Genomic DNA, 16,306 nt, shown 5'->3' with positions numbered 1-16,306 from the left:
TTGTGCGGTTACTGAACCACTGCCATGCAGCCATGAATCCACCCAACATCCATCCATTTACCAACCCGCTATATTCCTAACTACAGGGTCACGGGGGTCTGCTGGAGCCAATCCCAGCCAACATAGGGCACAAAGCAGGAACCAATCCTGGGCAGGGTGCCAACCCACCGCAGTGAATCCACCCAACAGTTGACACCAAATTATATTTTAATTCAGAAATACTAACAAGATGCAAAAAAAAAATATGTCATGTTTAGCTTGCCTTGTTCTTAAAGGTACATGCATCTCCATTAAAAGGCACTCAGTCTGTTTCATTACTCATTCCGGTGTTTTAATTAGTTGATTGTTACATTTGTAAAACATCCAAAGCAAGAATGGCAATAATAAAAATACAAATCCATGAAAAAGAAAGTTCCAACATTATGCCGATTTTAATCCATACGAGCTTTCAGTGTTCTTGTGGTTACTTTGTCCTTTTCACTGTGGGAGAGGGGGGGAAAAAAAAGACCTTAACTGTGTATTTTTCCTTTTTAAATAATATTTCTGGTGGCAAAGGAGCAGAACACATACTCACATTACATGGACTATGACCCCCATACCCGATACAGCGTCTCTGTCCACCGCATTCAGCATTGCCTGAGAAATGGTTTCAAAGAGGTCTTCTGGCTCCTGAAACACACAAAGGTGGGCAAGATGTCAAGTACGTGGGACCCTCTAAAGAGGTGGTGCTAGTTGAGGTGTGTAATATTGTGCTAATTATGCTGGACAATTAAGATGATGCTTCCTGAACCCTGTCTGGGGTATCTTCTGGATTTTGGGCTACTGATTAAAAAAATAACAAAAAGGCAACTTTAAAGTTTCCTACGGGTCAGGCCCCTCAGGTTTCTTAACTGGCAAATCTGGGAGACCCCAGGACCCTGACAGAGACACAGAGGTGCAATAAATTAGATAAACAGTTCATAAAGTACACATTCCAAAAATGGGAAAACAGTAAATAGGTGTTAAAACAGGCTATAAAAATGCACAATAAATCTCTCTATTATAACAAACAAATTCTGGGATGAGACTAGACTTTTTCAGAGAGTAGATGACAAAGTAGAACATCGTAAAGAATTCAAAAACATTGGCGCGATACACATGCAGAGCAGTTAAGAGATAATGGAAGTACGAAAATTCGAAAGTCTCAAAAAATGATAGATCGCATTACTGCAAACAAACGGAAATTATTACTCAGTGAAATAATAGAACAGCGAAAAGATTGAAAATATTGTTCAGATTTAACCTAAGTCAGAGACTTGTAGATCGTCTAATTCATGTTGCCATCAGGGAAAAGCAGTGTTTCTTCTCAATGAAGAGTCGTATCCACAAGAATTTAAAGACTTGTTGTTTGGTGAAAGTGAAATCCAGAAACGTGAAATGGCTGACAGGCCAGGGGGGTTGGCAAGCGAAGTAAGCAGGGGTGAAGCCTCGTAGTCTCAAAGAAACAAGTAAAAATTGCACACACTCAAATTAGGTCACTTCACATCTAAGCACATTCAGTTCTGACAAGCTTCCTTTTATTTCAGCCACCTTTTGTGTTTTGCCACCCCTCTCACTAAAGCTCAGAGGGTCACTAAGCTTTCTGTTGCAACAGAATCCCACCCCATCTCGTCCAGCAAAACCAGCATACGGCCATAAGCAACACTAAAGACCTCCAATTCTCTAAGCTTGTTGTCCTTCTACATTCAGGCCAAGCTTTTATAAGCCTCTCCTGCCATCAAGCTGACAAGAGGTCTGGTTCACCCCTTCCCCTGGCACGCATACTGCACCTCTTTAAACAAGTGAGCTAACCGAGCATACTCACAAGATGGCGTTGGTGTGCCCCTCAACCCCTGCTTCCTATGCCTGATGAAGCAAACCGTTTCAATCCCCCAGCCGCAAAAAAAAGGCACCATTTTTAAAACCTCATCATACTTTCCTGTCTTGCTGCCCCCAAACCAGTGGCAGCAAATAAGAGACTCTAAAAGAAACAGATAGACACTGTCCTACAGAAAACTGGGAAGGCCTCATATAAAACTAAACCGATGTGAAAGGAGTTGCATCTTCACACTACCACATACTGTTTTATTGCAATCGCCTGGTTTTGTGATTCCTTGGCGTACGTTTAATTTACACCGACTGCAACTGGAACATGTGTGCTGATCTCAAAGTCGTGGACCGCAGCTCCGATCACCCATTGCTGCAAATGGGACAACCGTACTAAAGAGTTTCATTACATTAAAAAAGAACCAATCACTCCTTAAGCATGGCAGAAAAGTGAGGCATATGAACCACTTGTCGACCCAACCAAGAGATTTATGCCTCCTCTTCATATAAAACTTGGACTGATGAGACATTTTGTGAAAGGGATGAACAAACAATGTGAAGGATTTTGCTATTTGAAGCTAGGGTGTTGTACCATGTTAGCCATTATGGATGTGGTGGGGAGTTAAACAAAATGACACCTTTTATTGGCCAACTAGAAAGATTACAATATGTAAGCTTGGGCCCTTCTTCAGGCAATCTAACCCAGTCACCACTATTTGAAACACGTCTCCACAAAGAGCTGATGCCAAGATCTAAGGATGGCATTTTTTGTTGATGCCCAACTCAGACATCATCAATGACGAGTGCTTGAACATCTGCTTATGGGGTCGGAGGATCTCAAGGAAGGCACTGGAGGATGGTATTGGGAATTCTCTCTGCAACTACAGAGCACCAAACTCGGTCCAGATGTTGACTGCACCCTTCAAGCACACAACAGCAGGAAGATTAAAATAATGTTCTATCCGTCTAGGATTCATTTTCTGCATTCACACTTTAACTTCTTCCCAGCTAATCCTGGTGCAGTCAGTGACGACCATTGTGAAAGTTTTTATGAGGCTGTTACAACAATAGAAGAGAGTCATCAGGGCAGATGGATGACAATCATTGGACGCTGAAGTAAGAAGCTTCAGATGGTTAGTTCAAATGAAAATCAGCAACAAAACATTTTAAGCTCAGTTGAACTAATGCAATGTGTCAGCCTCATTAAACGTGCTAATAAAATAAAAGTTCAGCTTGCATTTCTCCAAATTCCTACGTGATACAGTCCATCTGAAATGATATTTGTGTTCAGTTCCTGGTGAGGTGTGTGAATCGCAGATTTCAAGCAGTCCCTGCATGTAAGGGATATGCGACAAACTCCTAAAGATCATCATCTTTCGGCTGCTTCCGTTAGGGGTCGCCACAGTAGATCATCATCTTCCATTTCTTTCTGTCCTCATCTTGTTCTGTCACACTCATCGCCTGCATGTCCTCTCTCAGCACATCCATAAACCTTCTCTTAGGCCTTCCTCTTCTCCTCTTCCCTGACAGCTCTATCCTTAGCATCCTTCTCCCAATATACCCAGCATCTCTCCTCTGCAGATGTCCAAACCAGCGCAATCTCGCCTCTCTGACTTTGTCTCAAAACCTGAGCTGAGCCAACCCTCTAACGTCCTCACTTCTAATCCTATCCATCCTCGTCACACCCAATGCAAATCTTAGCATCTTTTAACTCTGCCACCTCCAGCTCTGTCTCCTGCTTTTTGGTCACTGCCACCATCTCCAACCCATATAACACAGCTGGTCTCACGACCGTCCTGTAGACCTTCCCTTTCACTCTTGCTGATACCCATCTGTCACAAATCACTCCTGACACTCTTCTCCACTCTGCCTGCACTGTCTTCTTCACCTCTCTTCGTCTCCAGCTGTAACAGACCTGCTGTGTGCCCTGAAATGGTGGGGACCATGTAGAAAAAGTACTTATGTGCACTCTGGAAACAAAAGTCTGTGCTCCTATCTGGAAAAAGCCAACAGTGCTTTGGTGAATGAGAAGGGCACCTACTGGCACAAAAAAAAACACTGCTACCTGTGCTTAGAACAATGCCTGCTGCTCCCCTAGGTAAGGGCACATCCAACATTTGAGACCCCATAATATCCAATGGGCTTCCTTCAGATAGTTTTATTTGGCAATGCCAGTGGCAATTAAAAGAAAGCCACGTGAAGCCTCTCTTTAGTGTTCCATTTCTTAGTCTTAACTGCCTCCTCCCAATGTGCAAAGAAGAGATAAATAAATAAAATTTGACGAAGCAAAGCAGGAACAAACCTTGAAATTCCAGTCCACTGCAGTCCTACCCCTCAATGCTCAACCACGCTGTTCCAGTTTGCAGATGCCATTTAACTAATTATGCAAGTTTTTGGGATGTGACTGGAAACCAGCAGGAGTGGGGAGAGCATGAAGGGTCCATAGATACTGACCAGGCCTGGAGCTCTGCTCACTAAGCCTGCACTTTAGCAGTGCATCTAAAAATATAATTTAAAAAAAAAGGGGGGGGGGGGGGATGGGGGGTTGCTTTGATTTGATCTTTTCTGCTCAATCCTTTGTAAGTACAGTGGAACCTCAGTTTGCGAGTGTTTTGCAAGACAAGCTAAAATTTTTAATAAATTTTGACTTGATAAACAACCAAGGTCTTGCAATACGAGTAGTATGTATATACACTTTGTCTGCTGAGCGTCATGTGATCACAACTGAGCTGATGGTTCTCTCTCTCACTGCGGGATTGTGGGTAATCGTCTTCTATTCTCCGTCTGAGTCAGCGTGCCTCACTCGTATAGTTAACATCCGTACGAGCGTATACTGTTTACTACAGCATTGTGACTGTGTGTGTGTGTGCTGTGACGTGCGAGTCCCCGTCTTGCACCCCAAAACACGAAGCTGAGTCTCAGTACTTTAGCAACACCAGCTTTATTCAGCTTGAAACAGCAACAGTGCGGTTATTTATTGTAGCGGGATCTGCCACTCTCCTATACACAGACACAGCAGTCAGGCAGGGTCGTGGCCAAGTAATACTGTGCCCTGCGCATTTATAATGTTCCTTGTATCACCCATCGATGGCAGGCGCTTATAGCATGGCCGCGATCTTTTCGGATTCGCTTTTATGGCGAACTGCTACAGCACTGGCAGACTGCGATTGCTTTGGGACGCTCTTCCGCCTGTCGCCCCGTTGGGTGGAATCCCACAAGAGTTTAGAAACTCGCCTCACACCAGCCATGATTCTTTTCAAAGGTAAAGTGCAGGTTAATTTGTTTTATGTATTTTTACATTATATTTTGTATTATCTTTATATGAATAGTTTTGGGTTGTGGAACGAATCATCTGAGTTTCCATTATTTCTTATGGGGAAATTCACTTTGATATACGAGTGCTTTGGACTGCGAGCATGTTTCCAGAACGAATTATGCTCGCAAACCGAGGTTCCACTGTACTAAGGACATACAAGTACTATTTTGTGGGGAAAAAAACCAAAAACACTACAGTTGTCATATTTTAATTGGATTGATTAGTATGTGGGATTATTCCATTTTTTACACCATTACGCAGAAAAGCCAGTGGCCGCCTCCCGTCGCCCCTAAGTGAATAAAATAACAAAGCAACACGAGTGCCCACCGTAGGCAATGTCAGGCTGTTGTCAACTTACCATGTTTGGCTCCCACAGGGATTCACACATGCCATACATCTGCTCTGCACAAGTGCCACTGACAACAAAGTCCTCTGTGATCATTGGACAGCCGATCAGATCCAGTGAGCATATGAAGGGCTCAAAAGTCTTGGGATCCAAACCAGCAATAACGGGCTCTACGTAATATGGGCCAAACCTGTGGACAGAAAGCATGCAGTAGGTCATTCTGTTACTGAATGAAGTTCCTTAGTGGCTTGATAGCATGAATGCTTACAAATAAAACACTTTTAATGGTAAAGGATTGGCTTATCAAAAATCTTGTAAACTTCTTCCATGTCATTTATTCCCCAAACCCCCCAGCCCCCCAATATGTGTAACATTCTCAGACTTGCTTAATTCATTTCATTGTTTTTGGTTGGGCAGGATCCTATGCAACAGAAACCAGCTCTGGACAGGGCATTAGTGATACCCCTGAACCCTCCAGGCCAATTTGGAATGGCCATCCCTGTCACGTTAGATGACTTTATGAAAACTGCATAATTTGATCTGGACCACCCTATACAATTAGTAAATTAATGAGGTTTTTACGCAGCTTTTAAAAACTATGCATCACTGTTTAGTCCCACTGGTGGGTCCAAAACAATAGGATTGAGTTTACAGGATCACAGAAGTTGAAAACATTAAAAGTTACTCAAAGAAAAGACAGAAGTTATAAAATTAAAAAAATGTACATGTTTATCAAAAGGCTGGAAGAGAAAATAATTTAATAGAATTGGTATGTGTGAAATTAGACATTTTAACACATTATACTACAATTTACATTAAGTCATTTTATAATTGCTTGTGACTCCACATTGAGACTCGATAAGATTTTGTAAATGAGGCCTGTCACTGAAAATTGCTGGAAAATAAAAGTTGTGCAATGTGAATAGTTCATGCCCACTTCTGAAAATGCACAGCCCACTCTGCTTGTGCAGTAGACATCTGCTGTTACTTTTAGTGGCCAGTAGAGGTCACTGAAAACAAGCCTTTTGAGGTCTTTGAGTCAGTTCTCCTTTTAATCTCAACCTGCTTACTCAGCTTCTAGGGTGGCAAAAGCGCTAAGGCCCACACCCTGACAGCATTTGTGCAGTGCTGCAGCCAACCCTGGGTGGAGCGCCAGTCCATATCTGGACCATCCTATACTCACCGAGCCAATTTAGAGGGAAGAATCAACCTAAAAAGTCAAGTTGGTGGCACATGGAAAGAAATGAAGAGTTTCAGGAGAAAAAAAAAAACTGATACACACATTGGGAGGAAATGCAAACTAAGCAAACCAGTGTGCCTCCTGTGCCACTGGTTGTACTTTTGGTAGTGGTATCTGCATGCATTATTTGCTCAGTTTCTGGCAGTTTTATGTCCACATAAATACCAGACTTCAGCTTTTGTTAAAAAAAAGGGTGGCCTGTCAGTAAGGAGACACTGAGATACCCTTCTTTGGCTAACCTAGTTTCATTACTTCTACCCATTTTATTCTTAACAGTGGTAACTGAATTAATTTAATGACATCCAGTAAACTATTAGTTTGTAAGGGTGTGTACAGAGTACAGCACAATCCTTGTGGCTGCACGACTGGCCGCGCCTTTGGGGCAGTGGGCCCTTATTCAGATGCAGCTACAAACAACGACAGGGGCTTGTAAAAGCAGCAGAGCATTGCGATTTTTACATTCATAAGACACAATGCTTTAAACACTGAACTCCGTTTTGTTGTTTTCCAATGAATTTGCATTTTCTGTGTAGTTTGCCCCCTTAATGCACCGTAATAATGACAATAAATAACAAGCAGAAGAGACGCCAGGGAGATGACACTGAAGCCTGCAACTACTTCAGCATCAGACCCTCTAATGTGCTCATGAGTAAAAATGATATAAATAACCAACAGAAAAATCATTGTGATGATAAAGATCTTAAAAAAAACAACTTAAAAAGAAAACTCTAAATAATCAACTGTAATATACTTAAAATGCAAGGTATATTCTAATAACCATGTGCCAAACTTAGTTTTGTAATTTCTACATTAACCCCAAAACACAGAAAATCAGAAACAACAGCTTATGTTAATGTGTCCAAAAAAAAAACAGAAGTCGGTGAGAACAAATGCCTGCAATTAGAAGCCTCCAATTATGCTGCACAGGCTGCCCACTTCTTTCAGTTTCTTTTATATCCATCCACCTACCTTATGAATAGACTTTCTATAGAACACTGTCCTCAGCTCTAACAAAATTAAGTATATAGACTACGGTTGTGGCCCAGTGAATTTGTGACTATTTTTTTTCTTTTTGGAATCCGCTTTTTCATACAAAACTGAGTATTTAGAAACACATCCAGAACAACAATCTGAGGACAATGGTCATTTGGCATGGTGACACAGTGTAAAGGTTAATACTAAGCACAAAACCAACCGGACCTCAATGAAGGGTACATCTGCTGAGCATAAACTATAAGTGAGATGTAAAATTGTATGAGTGGTTCCAGAACAAGTGGAAATGAAATTGGACTTAGACTTAAGTCATTTCTAGATTGTATGGGAAAGCGGACTTTGGTTGAAATGTTAAAAATATATACACCAGTCATACTGTGCATATAAACACATTATACATATACACACAAACAAACATATAAACAATTCTACAACAGCATTTTAACTTGGATAGGTGTAAATTACGCCAATGTTTGCTTGCCAGGTGGTTTTCTCTTAAACGAATGGCAGTGTGGCAAAGGCGCTATATAGGCATTGACCCGACACAGACTGACAATGGAGGCACGTGTAGAAAAAAAAAAAAAAAGTTTTTTAAATTTTTCTTCAGCCGTGGGGCATGTCTTCCCCGTGTCCAACAAGCCCAACAAAGTCCCAAAACAACACACAAAGTAAATCACCCCAAACCACACTCTTCTTCCTCCACTACTCCTCCCAGGCAGCTTCGTCCTCCTCCTCCCGACTCTGGTGCCCCGAGTAGTGGCTGCAGGCTTTCTTTATAGTTCACCCGGAAGTACTCCAGGTGGCAATTAACCTAGATTAGGCTGCACTTCCGGGTATGGCTGCGTTGCCACCCACTCGGGCTCAGAAAATCTTGCAGCTCCCCCTGGCGGTGGCCACGGAGCCCAACAGGGATGAGCTCCGGTGTTCCAAGGTATTGGCCCCGATGTAACCCAGGGGGGCTGCCACCAAATGTTCCGGGGGATGTAGTGTGCATCCCATAGCTGCTCCCCCGGATCCAGTATCAAAGGGGCGTCATGGCCATCCGCCACAGCAGGTATCAGTGAAACAGTTTTATATGAACCATAGCTCCTTAACTTATCATCACCATGGTCATGGGGTATAAAGGAAGGCGTACCAGACTTTAGTTGTACCAAGCTAACTGAGCAATGATGTGTACAATGGCTTACTTGTTTAGGAGGTTAGAAGGCATACAAGTTACTTACTTATTTTTTAGCATGTCTGCTAAGTCACTCTATACCACTTGTCTAGATGTGGAAATTTTAGGTAATTAGTGTAAATTACTAAAATTTCATTTAAAAAATAAATAAATAAATGCTGGCATTGGTCTCAGTTTTCACCTTTGATTCATACTAACCCAGCATTCTTAACCCCCTAACATCGAGACTTTAACGCTCCCCAGTGCCATGTACTTCTAACAATGCAATATGGTTACATGAAAATGTAGACTTTTAAAAACGCAGTCTCTAATCGTACTCTGATACGCTCCTGCTTATTACATACCCCTACCCAGACTGGATCCTGCTTATACAACATCTCATTGCTTTGTTGGCCACCCTTCATGGAAGAAAATCATTTTCCAAAATAGTGCACATAGAGGAGTTGCTTTCTGTGGCGCTTTTTGTGTTGCTGGCCTGTATGCATCTAAATTACGTTTTGTACAGTTGGAATGCTACATACTTGTCTAAAAAGCAAATCCATTTACCAGCTGGTAGGTAAATTTGTGTGATAAATCCCCAGGTTTGTGGTGTTATCGTCCCTTCAGGGATTTTTCAGCTGCTGTGTCCATTGCCCAGTGTAGGCAAACGTTTACATCAGAAGCGTTTTGGGTCATTTTAGTGTATACACAAATATGTTTGTAAACAATGTGAAAACACTAGTGCAGATGGAGAATGCTTCATTTAAAAAGAAAACGTAGTCGTGTGGATGTAGCCTATGTGACCCGAAGTGAATAACTTAACTGTACTCCAAGTGTAACAATCATAAAGCCCTTTGGGATGGTATGTCATCACAGAAAACCTGTATATAGAATAACGATTGCTTGTTTATATACTGTATGTTTAGTATGTCTTGCTTGCTGCCACAGATAGTAGTTATTAAAAAACAAATAATAATATGCAGCTACAAGTCCTCTGTCTTCAGAATTGTTTAATTGCTTTTTTGAGAACATGAGAACCTATACACTTATAAACGCTTACACCTGCAGCATAGGTGAACCGTCTACAAAAAAAGCTAACAAATGTGTTTGTCATCAGCATGCTATATTCAAATATGTCATTACTAATTTAATTTTTTTTTTTTTTTTTTTTAAGTAAAATGAAATGCCCCTCACCTCCTCTCATACAGAAGATTCGACACCATGCTCATAAACGTCTTTGGCTTGATTTGCCTTCCTTCCTTCAATTCATACAAGTTTAACCTGAATTTAAGGCGTTGTGATCTGCAAAAGAGGAAAGGAAACTTTAAAACCTTACAAAAAAATAACACTTCTTGTATTAAAATGTATGTTTTAAAGTCCTAAAAACTTTCTTTTTGGTAAAAGAAAGAGAAGTTGCTACTCACACTGTCTGCACATCTGTTGCCAAGCCGGCAAGGCCGATGAACAGCCGATCTCCCATGGGAAAAATCTTCTGAAAGTCTGTGGTCACCATTTGGGCTTGAATCCCAAACCTTCTGTCAGCAGCAATTGCGACACAATCCTTGCCTCTCATGGCCATTACGGCCCCACCATTATAGGACATAATCGACTGAAACAAAGAATTAGCGCTCAGTGAGATATTTGACAAAGCCAAGTGTGACAGTGGTGCATGTGCACCTGTCAAAAGAAAGAGATGAGGAAAAGTAACAAGACTGCATCAAAGGAGGATTAACAGCAAAATAATGTTACGATCCTAAGAGGAAAAACAACTTAGCAAACCTTTACCTTGAAATTAAACAAATGAAACCAAAGAACACACTTTTATTAAGTTTAAAAAGGAAATGATTGGTTAGGCTCTGTATAATTAAAATAGATAACTGGTCAAACTGGAGAAATTACTGAATTTCCATTAGAAAGCAGGCCACCTCAACCTCTGTGGGATATATTCTTAAGCGGGACAGATTTCTGCACATTGGGATGTGTGATTACTATTCAACAGACCAGTGATTCTTAACCTTTTTTAAGTCACGGACCACTTTAAGAATCTGATGAAAGCTATGGACCCCCTTCCCCAGAAATATTCACATAAACATAACTTTAACAAGCACTTTATTTATTGAGATTTGATTTTCTCATACATACAGGGTGAGTCAAAATGATGTTAACATTTGAATGGCTGAAACAATTATTCACAAAATATACTTTATATGTGCAAAATGATTTACAGGAATGTCTCAGCCTGTTCGCCATCATGTTTAACACATGTACCATATATGGCACATAAACTGTCCACAAAAAAATTGTATACAAGTATATACATAGCAGTACCATTAGTGTTAACATAATTTTGACTCACCCTGTATATGACATACGCAAAGTATTATTAAACTTTGCACTGTCCGCAGTGACAGGGTGCGTTTTATTTCATTTCTATCAATGGGAAACTGTTGAATGGGACAAGGGGGAGGGCTGTATGGTGACTGCTACTTTTCTCACGTGAAGTTTCTCACACAACATTTTTCTTGCCATTATTTTTCTCACAAGTACGTATCTCATGCATTAGGCTTAGATGAACTAATGTAATGCGCGAGAAAAGTCAACAGTATCAGGCTTTATAGAGAATATAAATGTTAATTTTTATCTGACCCTCATGGACCCCCTGAAACCCATCCAGGAACCCCCTAGGGGACCACAGACTTCAGCTTAAGAACCCCTGCAACAGACTAAAAAAATGAAGATGTAAATTTTAAAAGTCATTGCAACCTTTCTTCAATTCTTTAATACAGTTCCAGTGCTGAATAAATCCTCTGGCCCTCCTAGGCACTCAGCATGTTGTTTCTGCTCTCAACATTCACAGGCTCTGACTAGCAGCAGACTAAAGCCTTGAAAATAAAAAATAATTCTAAGAGAGCAGCAGAAGCTATAAGATTACATCTACTTGTTTTCAGCATCTGCGGTGGGCTGGCACCCTGCCCGGGGTTTGTTTCCTGCCTTGCGCCCTGTGTTGGCTGGGATTGGCTCCAGCAGACCCCCCGTGACCCTGTAGTTAGGATATAGCGGGTTGGATAATGAATGGATGGATGGATGGATGTTTTCAGCATAGACTAAAAATGTAAATAATGGTGGTGCATGTTGGTTACTGAAATAGAAGCAAAATGTTGGAAACTTCAATGGAAGAAAAAAGAAAAAAGTTCTGTTATAACTGCTAGTAATGTGGTCAGCTATGCAATGAAGATCCAACGTATCCCCTGTAAAAGGCCAGTGTCTTTTATAGTGAGCTACAGATAAAAATGATCAGAAGCAAGCTTTTCCTACGACCTCAGCACAACACCTGAAGTATATGAAACAACATCTCGATAAGCCAGACATGCTACGTGCTGATGAAACAAAAAGTTGTATCCAGGCCAAGAGACCCTAACTGAGAGCAGGTACCCCGCTCATGCGCACACATGTTTTGGGACTGACACACACTTAGGCAAACTTTCCCCCCCCCAGTAGGTCCATCTACCAGACAATATTGGCACTATTACTCCCAGTGCACTTATCAGAACATCAGACAGATTTAGATGACAACAGGCCATTCTGTCAAGTTTTGAAGGTCCCTAAAGTCCTACCGTCTACCACACTACTTGGTCATTTTTTCTATGTGCCCGTGGTTCTGTGTGAAAAGAAAAAAAAAACAAAAACAAAAAAACTTCCTAATGTTTGTGCGAAATTTACCCTTAACAAGTTTCCAACCGTATCCCCGTGTTCTTGATGAACTCATTTTAAAGTGGCAGTCTTGATCCACTGGACTAATTCCATTTATAATTTTAAACACTTCAATCATGTCTCTCCTTTTACTTAAACTATAAAGGTTCAGCTCTTTTAATCTTTCCTCATAACTCACCCCCTGTAGTCCTGGACTCAGGCTGGTCGCTCGTCTCTGGACTTTTTCCTAGCACTGCTATGCCCTTTTTGTAGCCTGGAGACCCAAGCTGCACCCAGTACTCCAGATGAGGCCTAACCAGTGCATTATAAAGATTGAGCAGAACCTCCTGTGTCTTCTACTCTACACATCAAGGCGCTATATAACCTGACACTCTGCTAGCCTTCATAATGGCTTTTGGACAGTGTCCGGCAGTTGAGAGTGTCAAGTCCACTACGACTCCTAAATTCTCCTCACTTCATGTTTGGAGTGTTACAAGATCTTATGTAGTGAAGAACCTGTTGCTCACTCATGGCCTTACCTTAAAAGAGAAAGAAAAAATCTCAATCTACCCATTTTAACACAGTAGAGAAGGTTGTCCTAGTCTATTTAACATTAAAATAAACGGGGAAAAAAAACATTTTTCTACTTGAGTAACACTCCAAAACTTCTTTAGAGCTTGAGAGGAATTTATTAATGTTATACTTCAATACACACATTGGGTTTGATAACACCCAAGACGCTTTAATGTTTCTGGTCAACAACCCAGTGGGCTACCCAGTCTCATTGTTCCCAATGTAAGCTGGAGATGGTGTGGAATTTGATATGAAATATTGCATAACTTATTGTAAGCTCAAGAAATCTTTAACATAACTATTGTAATGTATTCTAATTTAATATTATATAAATAATTGTAGTATATAAAATATAATAAAGCTCTGCACCAAAATCTTCCCATGCCAAAAAAAAAAAGTATCACTGTTCTTTGAAGATTTAGTTATGCTGAATCCATTTTTGAAATGGGAATTTCTCTGCCACAAACCTTCTCCGCAAGGTATTGGATTCAGTGAAAAATGTTGTTTTGAGAAGGACTGTTGATTTTTAAAAAATAAGTTATGTTTGTCTTTCATGCTCAGATTATTTGAATTATATTCTGAGCTGAAAATTGCAATCTTCCTCATTCTAAACATAGGTTGAGGTGGAAACAACCCAAAAACCAAGTACTTGCTGCACATTTGATTTTTTTTTTTTTGCTTTCAATCAGTATTTTTTTTTTCTTCCTTTAAAATAGCCAGCAATTGATCTTTAAAAAGGCTTCTGGACAACAGGGGGTTAGAAAGATGAGAGAGAAGTACTGTGTTAGTGCTTTGTTTGTTTTTTTTAACAGAAATATGCAAAGTCAGGTGGATCCATCAATTGCCTTGACCACCTAACAAATGAAAGAAATAAAGAAAGTTTCTCTGCAATAACAAAGCAAAAATAAGTAATCTTTGTTGGGCATTAAATCTGGCAGCTTTTGAATGGATGCAAACTTCAAATCCAAGACATGTGAAGTTCAAACACAAAGAGTTTGTGTTCCTTCAATATTTGCCCAAAGGATAAAAACTACAAGGAACTCGCTCTTCCTACTCTCTTTAAGTTCCAAAATGACATATGACATTTTACTGGGTTGTGTGGTTCCTTGTTGTACGTGAAATTGGGAATCAAAAAGTTTCATAATATGTGTGTGTGTGTGACCACCCAAAAATTTAAGGCCAAGCAGGACACAAATCAAGAACACCTGGACAGAGCCTGTGCCAAAGTATGCAGTAAGAAATCTCTAAAATCTTTTGATTTTAAAAGGACTAACAAACCAGCTACCAGCTATTCACGACTATTTATAACAAAGGCTCTTTCTGGAACCTTCATCTGGATGGTTACTAAAAACATCTCCCAAGTGGCATCGCTCTGAAAACACACTTTGGCACCTTTACTTTTAAGGGTGTAGCAAGAACTTGGGAACCCGAATGGGAGGAACATGTTGTACCCAAGATCACAAGCAAGCAGAGCAGTTCCACCCGGAGGACATCACTCAAAGCGATGGACGTTAAGTAGACAGTTGAGCGAGTCTGCGTTTGCAGACATCTGTTGGTCATTCCACTGTGAAACTCCTTCAGAGGAAAGAGGAAAAACTACCAAGTGACTGCTTTTTGTAAGTAACAATTATATCTATTAGAAGTGTATTTTATAATATTTGTCTAAGTATTTTGTTTTTTAAAATATTACATTTTTCCTCTCAAAAAGTGTTTTTTTTTTTTATTTTAAACGTTCATTTCTTAACAATCAGATGTGATAGAGAAATTCTAGATTGCCAGATTTGGATTCAGCATCCTCAAATCTATAAAGAACTCCTACCATTGCTGACAGACCAGTGTAATGAAAAAGGGCTGAAAAAGTTGAACTTTTGGCCACAACCACACAAAGTAAGAGATTTGAAGGAAAGGTACATCATCTCAGTCAGTAAAGCGTGGTGGTCCACTAAAGATGTTCATTAGTTCTGGGGGCACAGAAAATATTTTTTGTGGAAAGAAGAAATGGTTTGGGACAAAAAAGGGGGCTTGTGCAAGGCAACAATCCAGAAAGATACCTTTAAAGTCCCAGCTGAAATGTCTGTTGGACTCCACGAGTGCCTTTGCGGTTTGCTCAGAATCGCCAACAGACTTTGAAGTGCACGAACGTGGACACACATGCCATAATGAAAACCATAAAGATGCAGTGCTCTGAAGATTAACCTCAAGAAAAATGTCCCCTAAAAAAACAGTAGGAAGCTAATCCGGGACATCGTGTGAAATAATTCCACGAAACTGGACAAAAGGCACCAAGCAGCAGGTATCTACCGAGACTGATGAATGGGCCTTGCAGCATCCGAGTCCGGCAGCAATCGTGGGCACACGCCAAGGAGAAAGCGAAACCAAAACCAACACCCCGAATTCATTACTTTTTCCAGTTACTCACATAAAGTATCTGATCTATGTTCCTTTTTAAATAATTAACAAAACGCGCGTCAAAATGAAGCTCAATGTAAAAGCAATCAATGGTTTCGCTCTTTAAACACACGACCGATTTGTCATACCAAGCGCTCAGCTTTGCCCCGCTTACTCTACACAGATACTCTCGTATCCTAAGTGAATACAAATTAAATAATCCTTAAACCGCTATAAAATAATAATATTTAAGAAAAAAACGCAAAGCTCTCATCAATATACAAAGTAAAAGTAACCACTAAACGGCAGTTTGTAGTTTAAACCATAAAGCACAAAATGTTCGTTCAGTTCAGCCGTATAAGCGTTTTATTCTTACCATGATTGCAGCTGTACAACGTTAAGAATTCCTTTGAAAAACTGTTTATACAAATGTATTTTTCGTATTGCTCTTAGATATCGAAGCGGATCTTTCCTTTCAGCGGCACCACGCGCATCCAAACTTGACGTTATTTAGTCTCTGTTTGTTTATTGGTTGACGTTCACGTCATAGACCGATAGCTATCAGGTTATTGGTTGCTTTGCTCACATTGGGCGGGATAATGTCGCGTGTATGGTTTGTCAGACGCGAATGAGCCGCGGGTCTGTGAAAAACTGAAGAGTCACGTCGAGGTGATGACAGACTCGCTCCGGCAAAGCGGAAGCGCTGGTAGTTAAGAGAACGAAGAGAATGTGATGTCGCTAAGCTTCATAGCTCTGTTT

At 40.6% G+C, this 16,306-nt stretch overlaps 1 protein-coding gene across 1 annotated transcript; it reads right to left on the bottom strand.

Moving 5' to 3' along the window:
• Positions 1–309: 309 nt before the first annotated feature.
• psmb3 (proteasome 20S subunit beta 3) lies at positions 310–16,081 on the bottom strand. The gene is made up of 6 exons (XM_028819909.2): positions 15,924–16,081; positions 10,321–10,505; positions 10,091–10,198; positions 5,520–5,697; positions 575–669; positions 310–480 (listed from the first exon to the last, which is right to left on the bottom strand). The coding sequence occupies exons 1-6, from the start codon at positions 15,924–15,926 to the stop codon at positions 432–434; spliced, it is 618 nt and encodes a 205-aa protein (XP_028675742.1). The 5' UTR covers positions 15,927–16,081; the 3' UTR covers positions 310–431.
• Between the last annotated feature and the right edge of the window lie 225 nt (positions 16,082–16,306).

This window comes from Erpetoichthys calabaricus, chromosome 14, assembly GCF_900747795.2.
Source record: "Erpetoichthys calabaricus chromosome 14, fErpCal1.3, whole genome shotgun sequence".
NCBI classification, from domain to species: domain Eukaryota; kingdom Metazoa; phylum Chordata; class Cladistia; order Polypteriformes; family Polypteridae; genus Erpetoichthys; species Erpetoichthys calabaricus.
Note: the sequence above shows the minus strand (reverse complement) of the source record. Positions and strands in the feature narration are given on the sequence as shown.

What these genes read in the sequence shown, in the direction of transcription:
- psmb3 (XM_028819909.2), bottom strand. An exon ending in AATCTTCTGTATGAGAGGAG is followed by an intron (nt 5,698 to 10,090) that starts GTGAGGGGCATT and finishes TTCTGTCCACAG; the next exon opens with GTTTGGCCCATATTACGTAG. An exon ending in CCCTGTGGGAGCCAAACATG is followed by an intron (nt 670 to 5,519) that starts GTAAGTTGACAA and finishes TGTGTGTTTCAG; the next exon opens with GAGCCAGAAGACCTCTTTGA.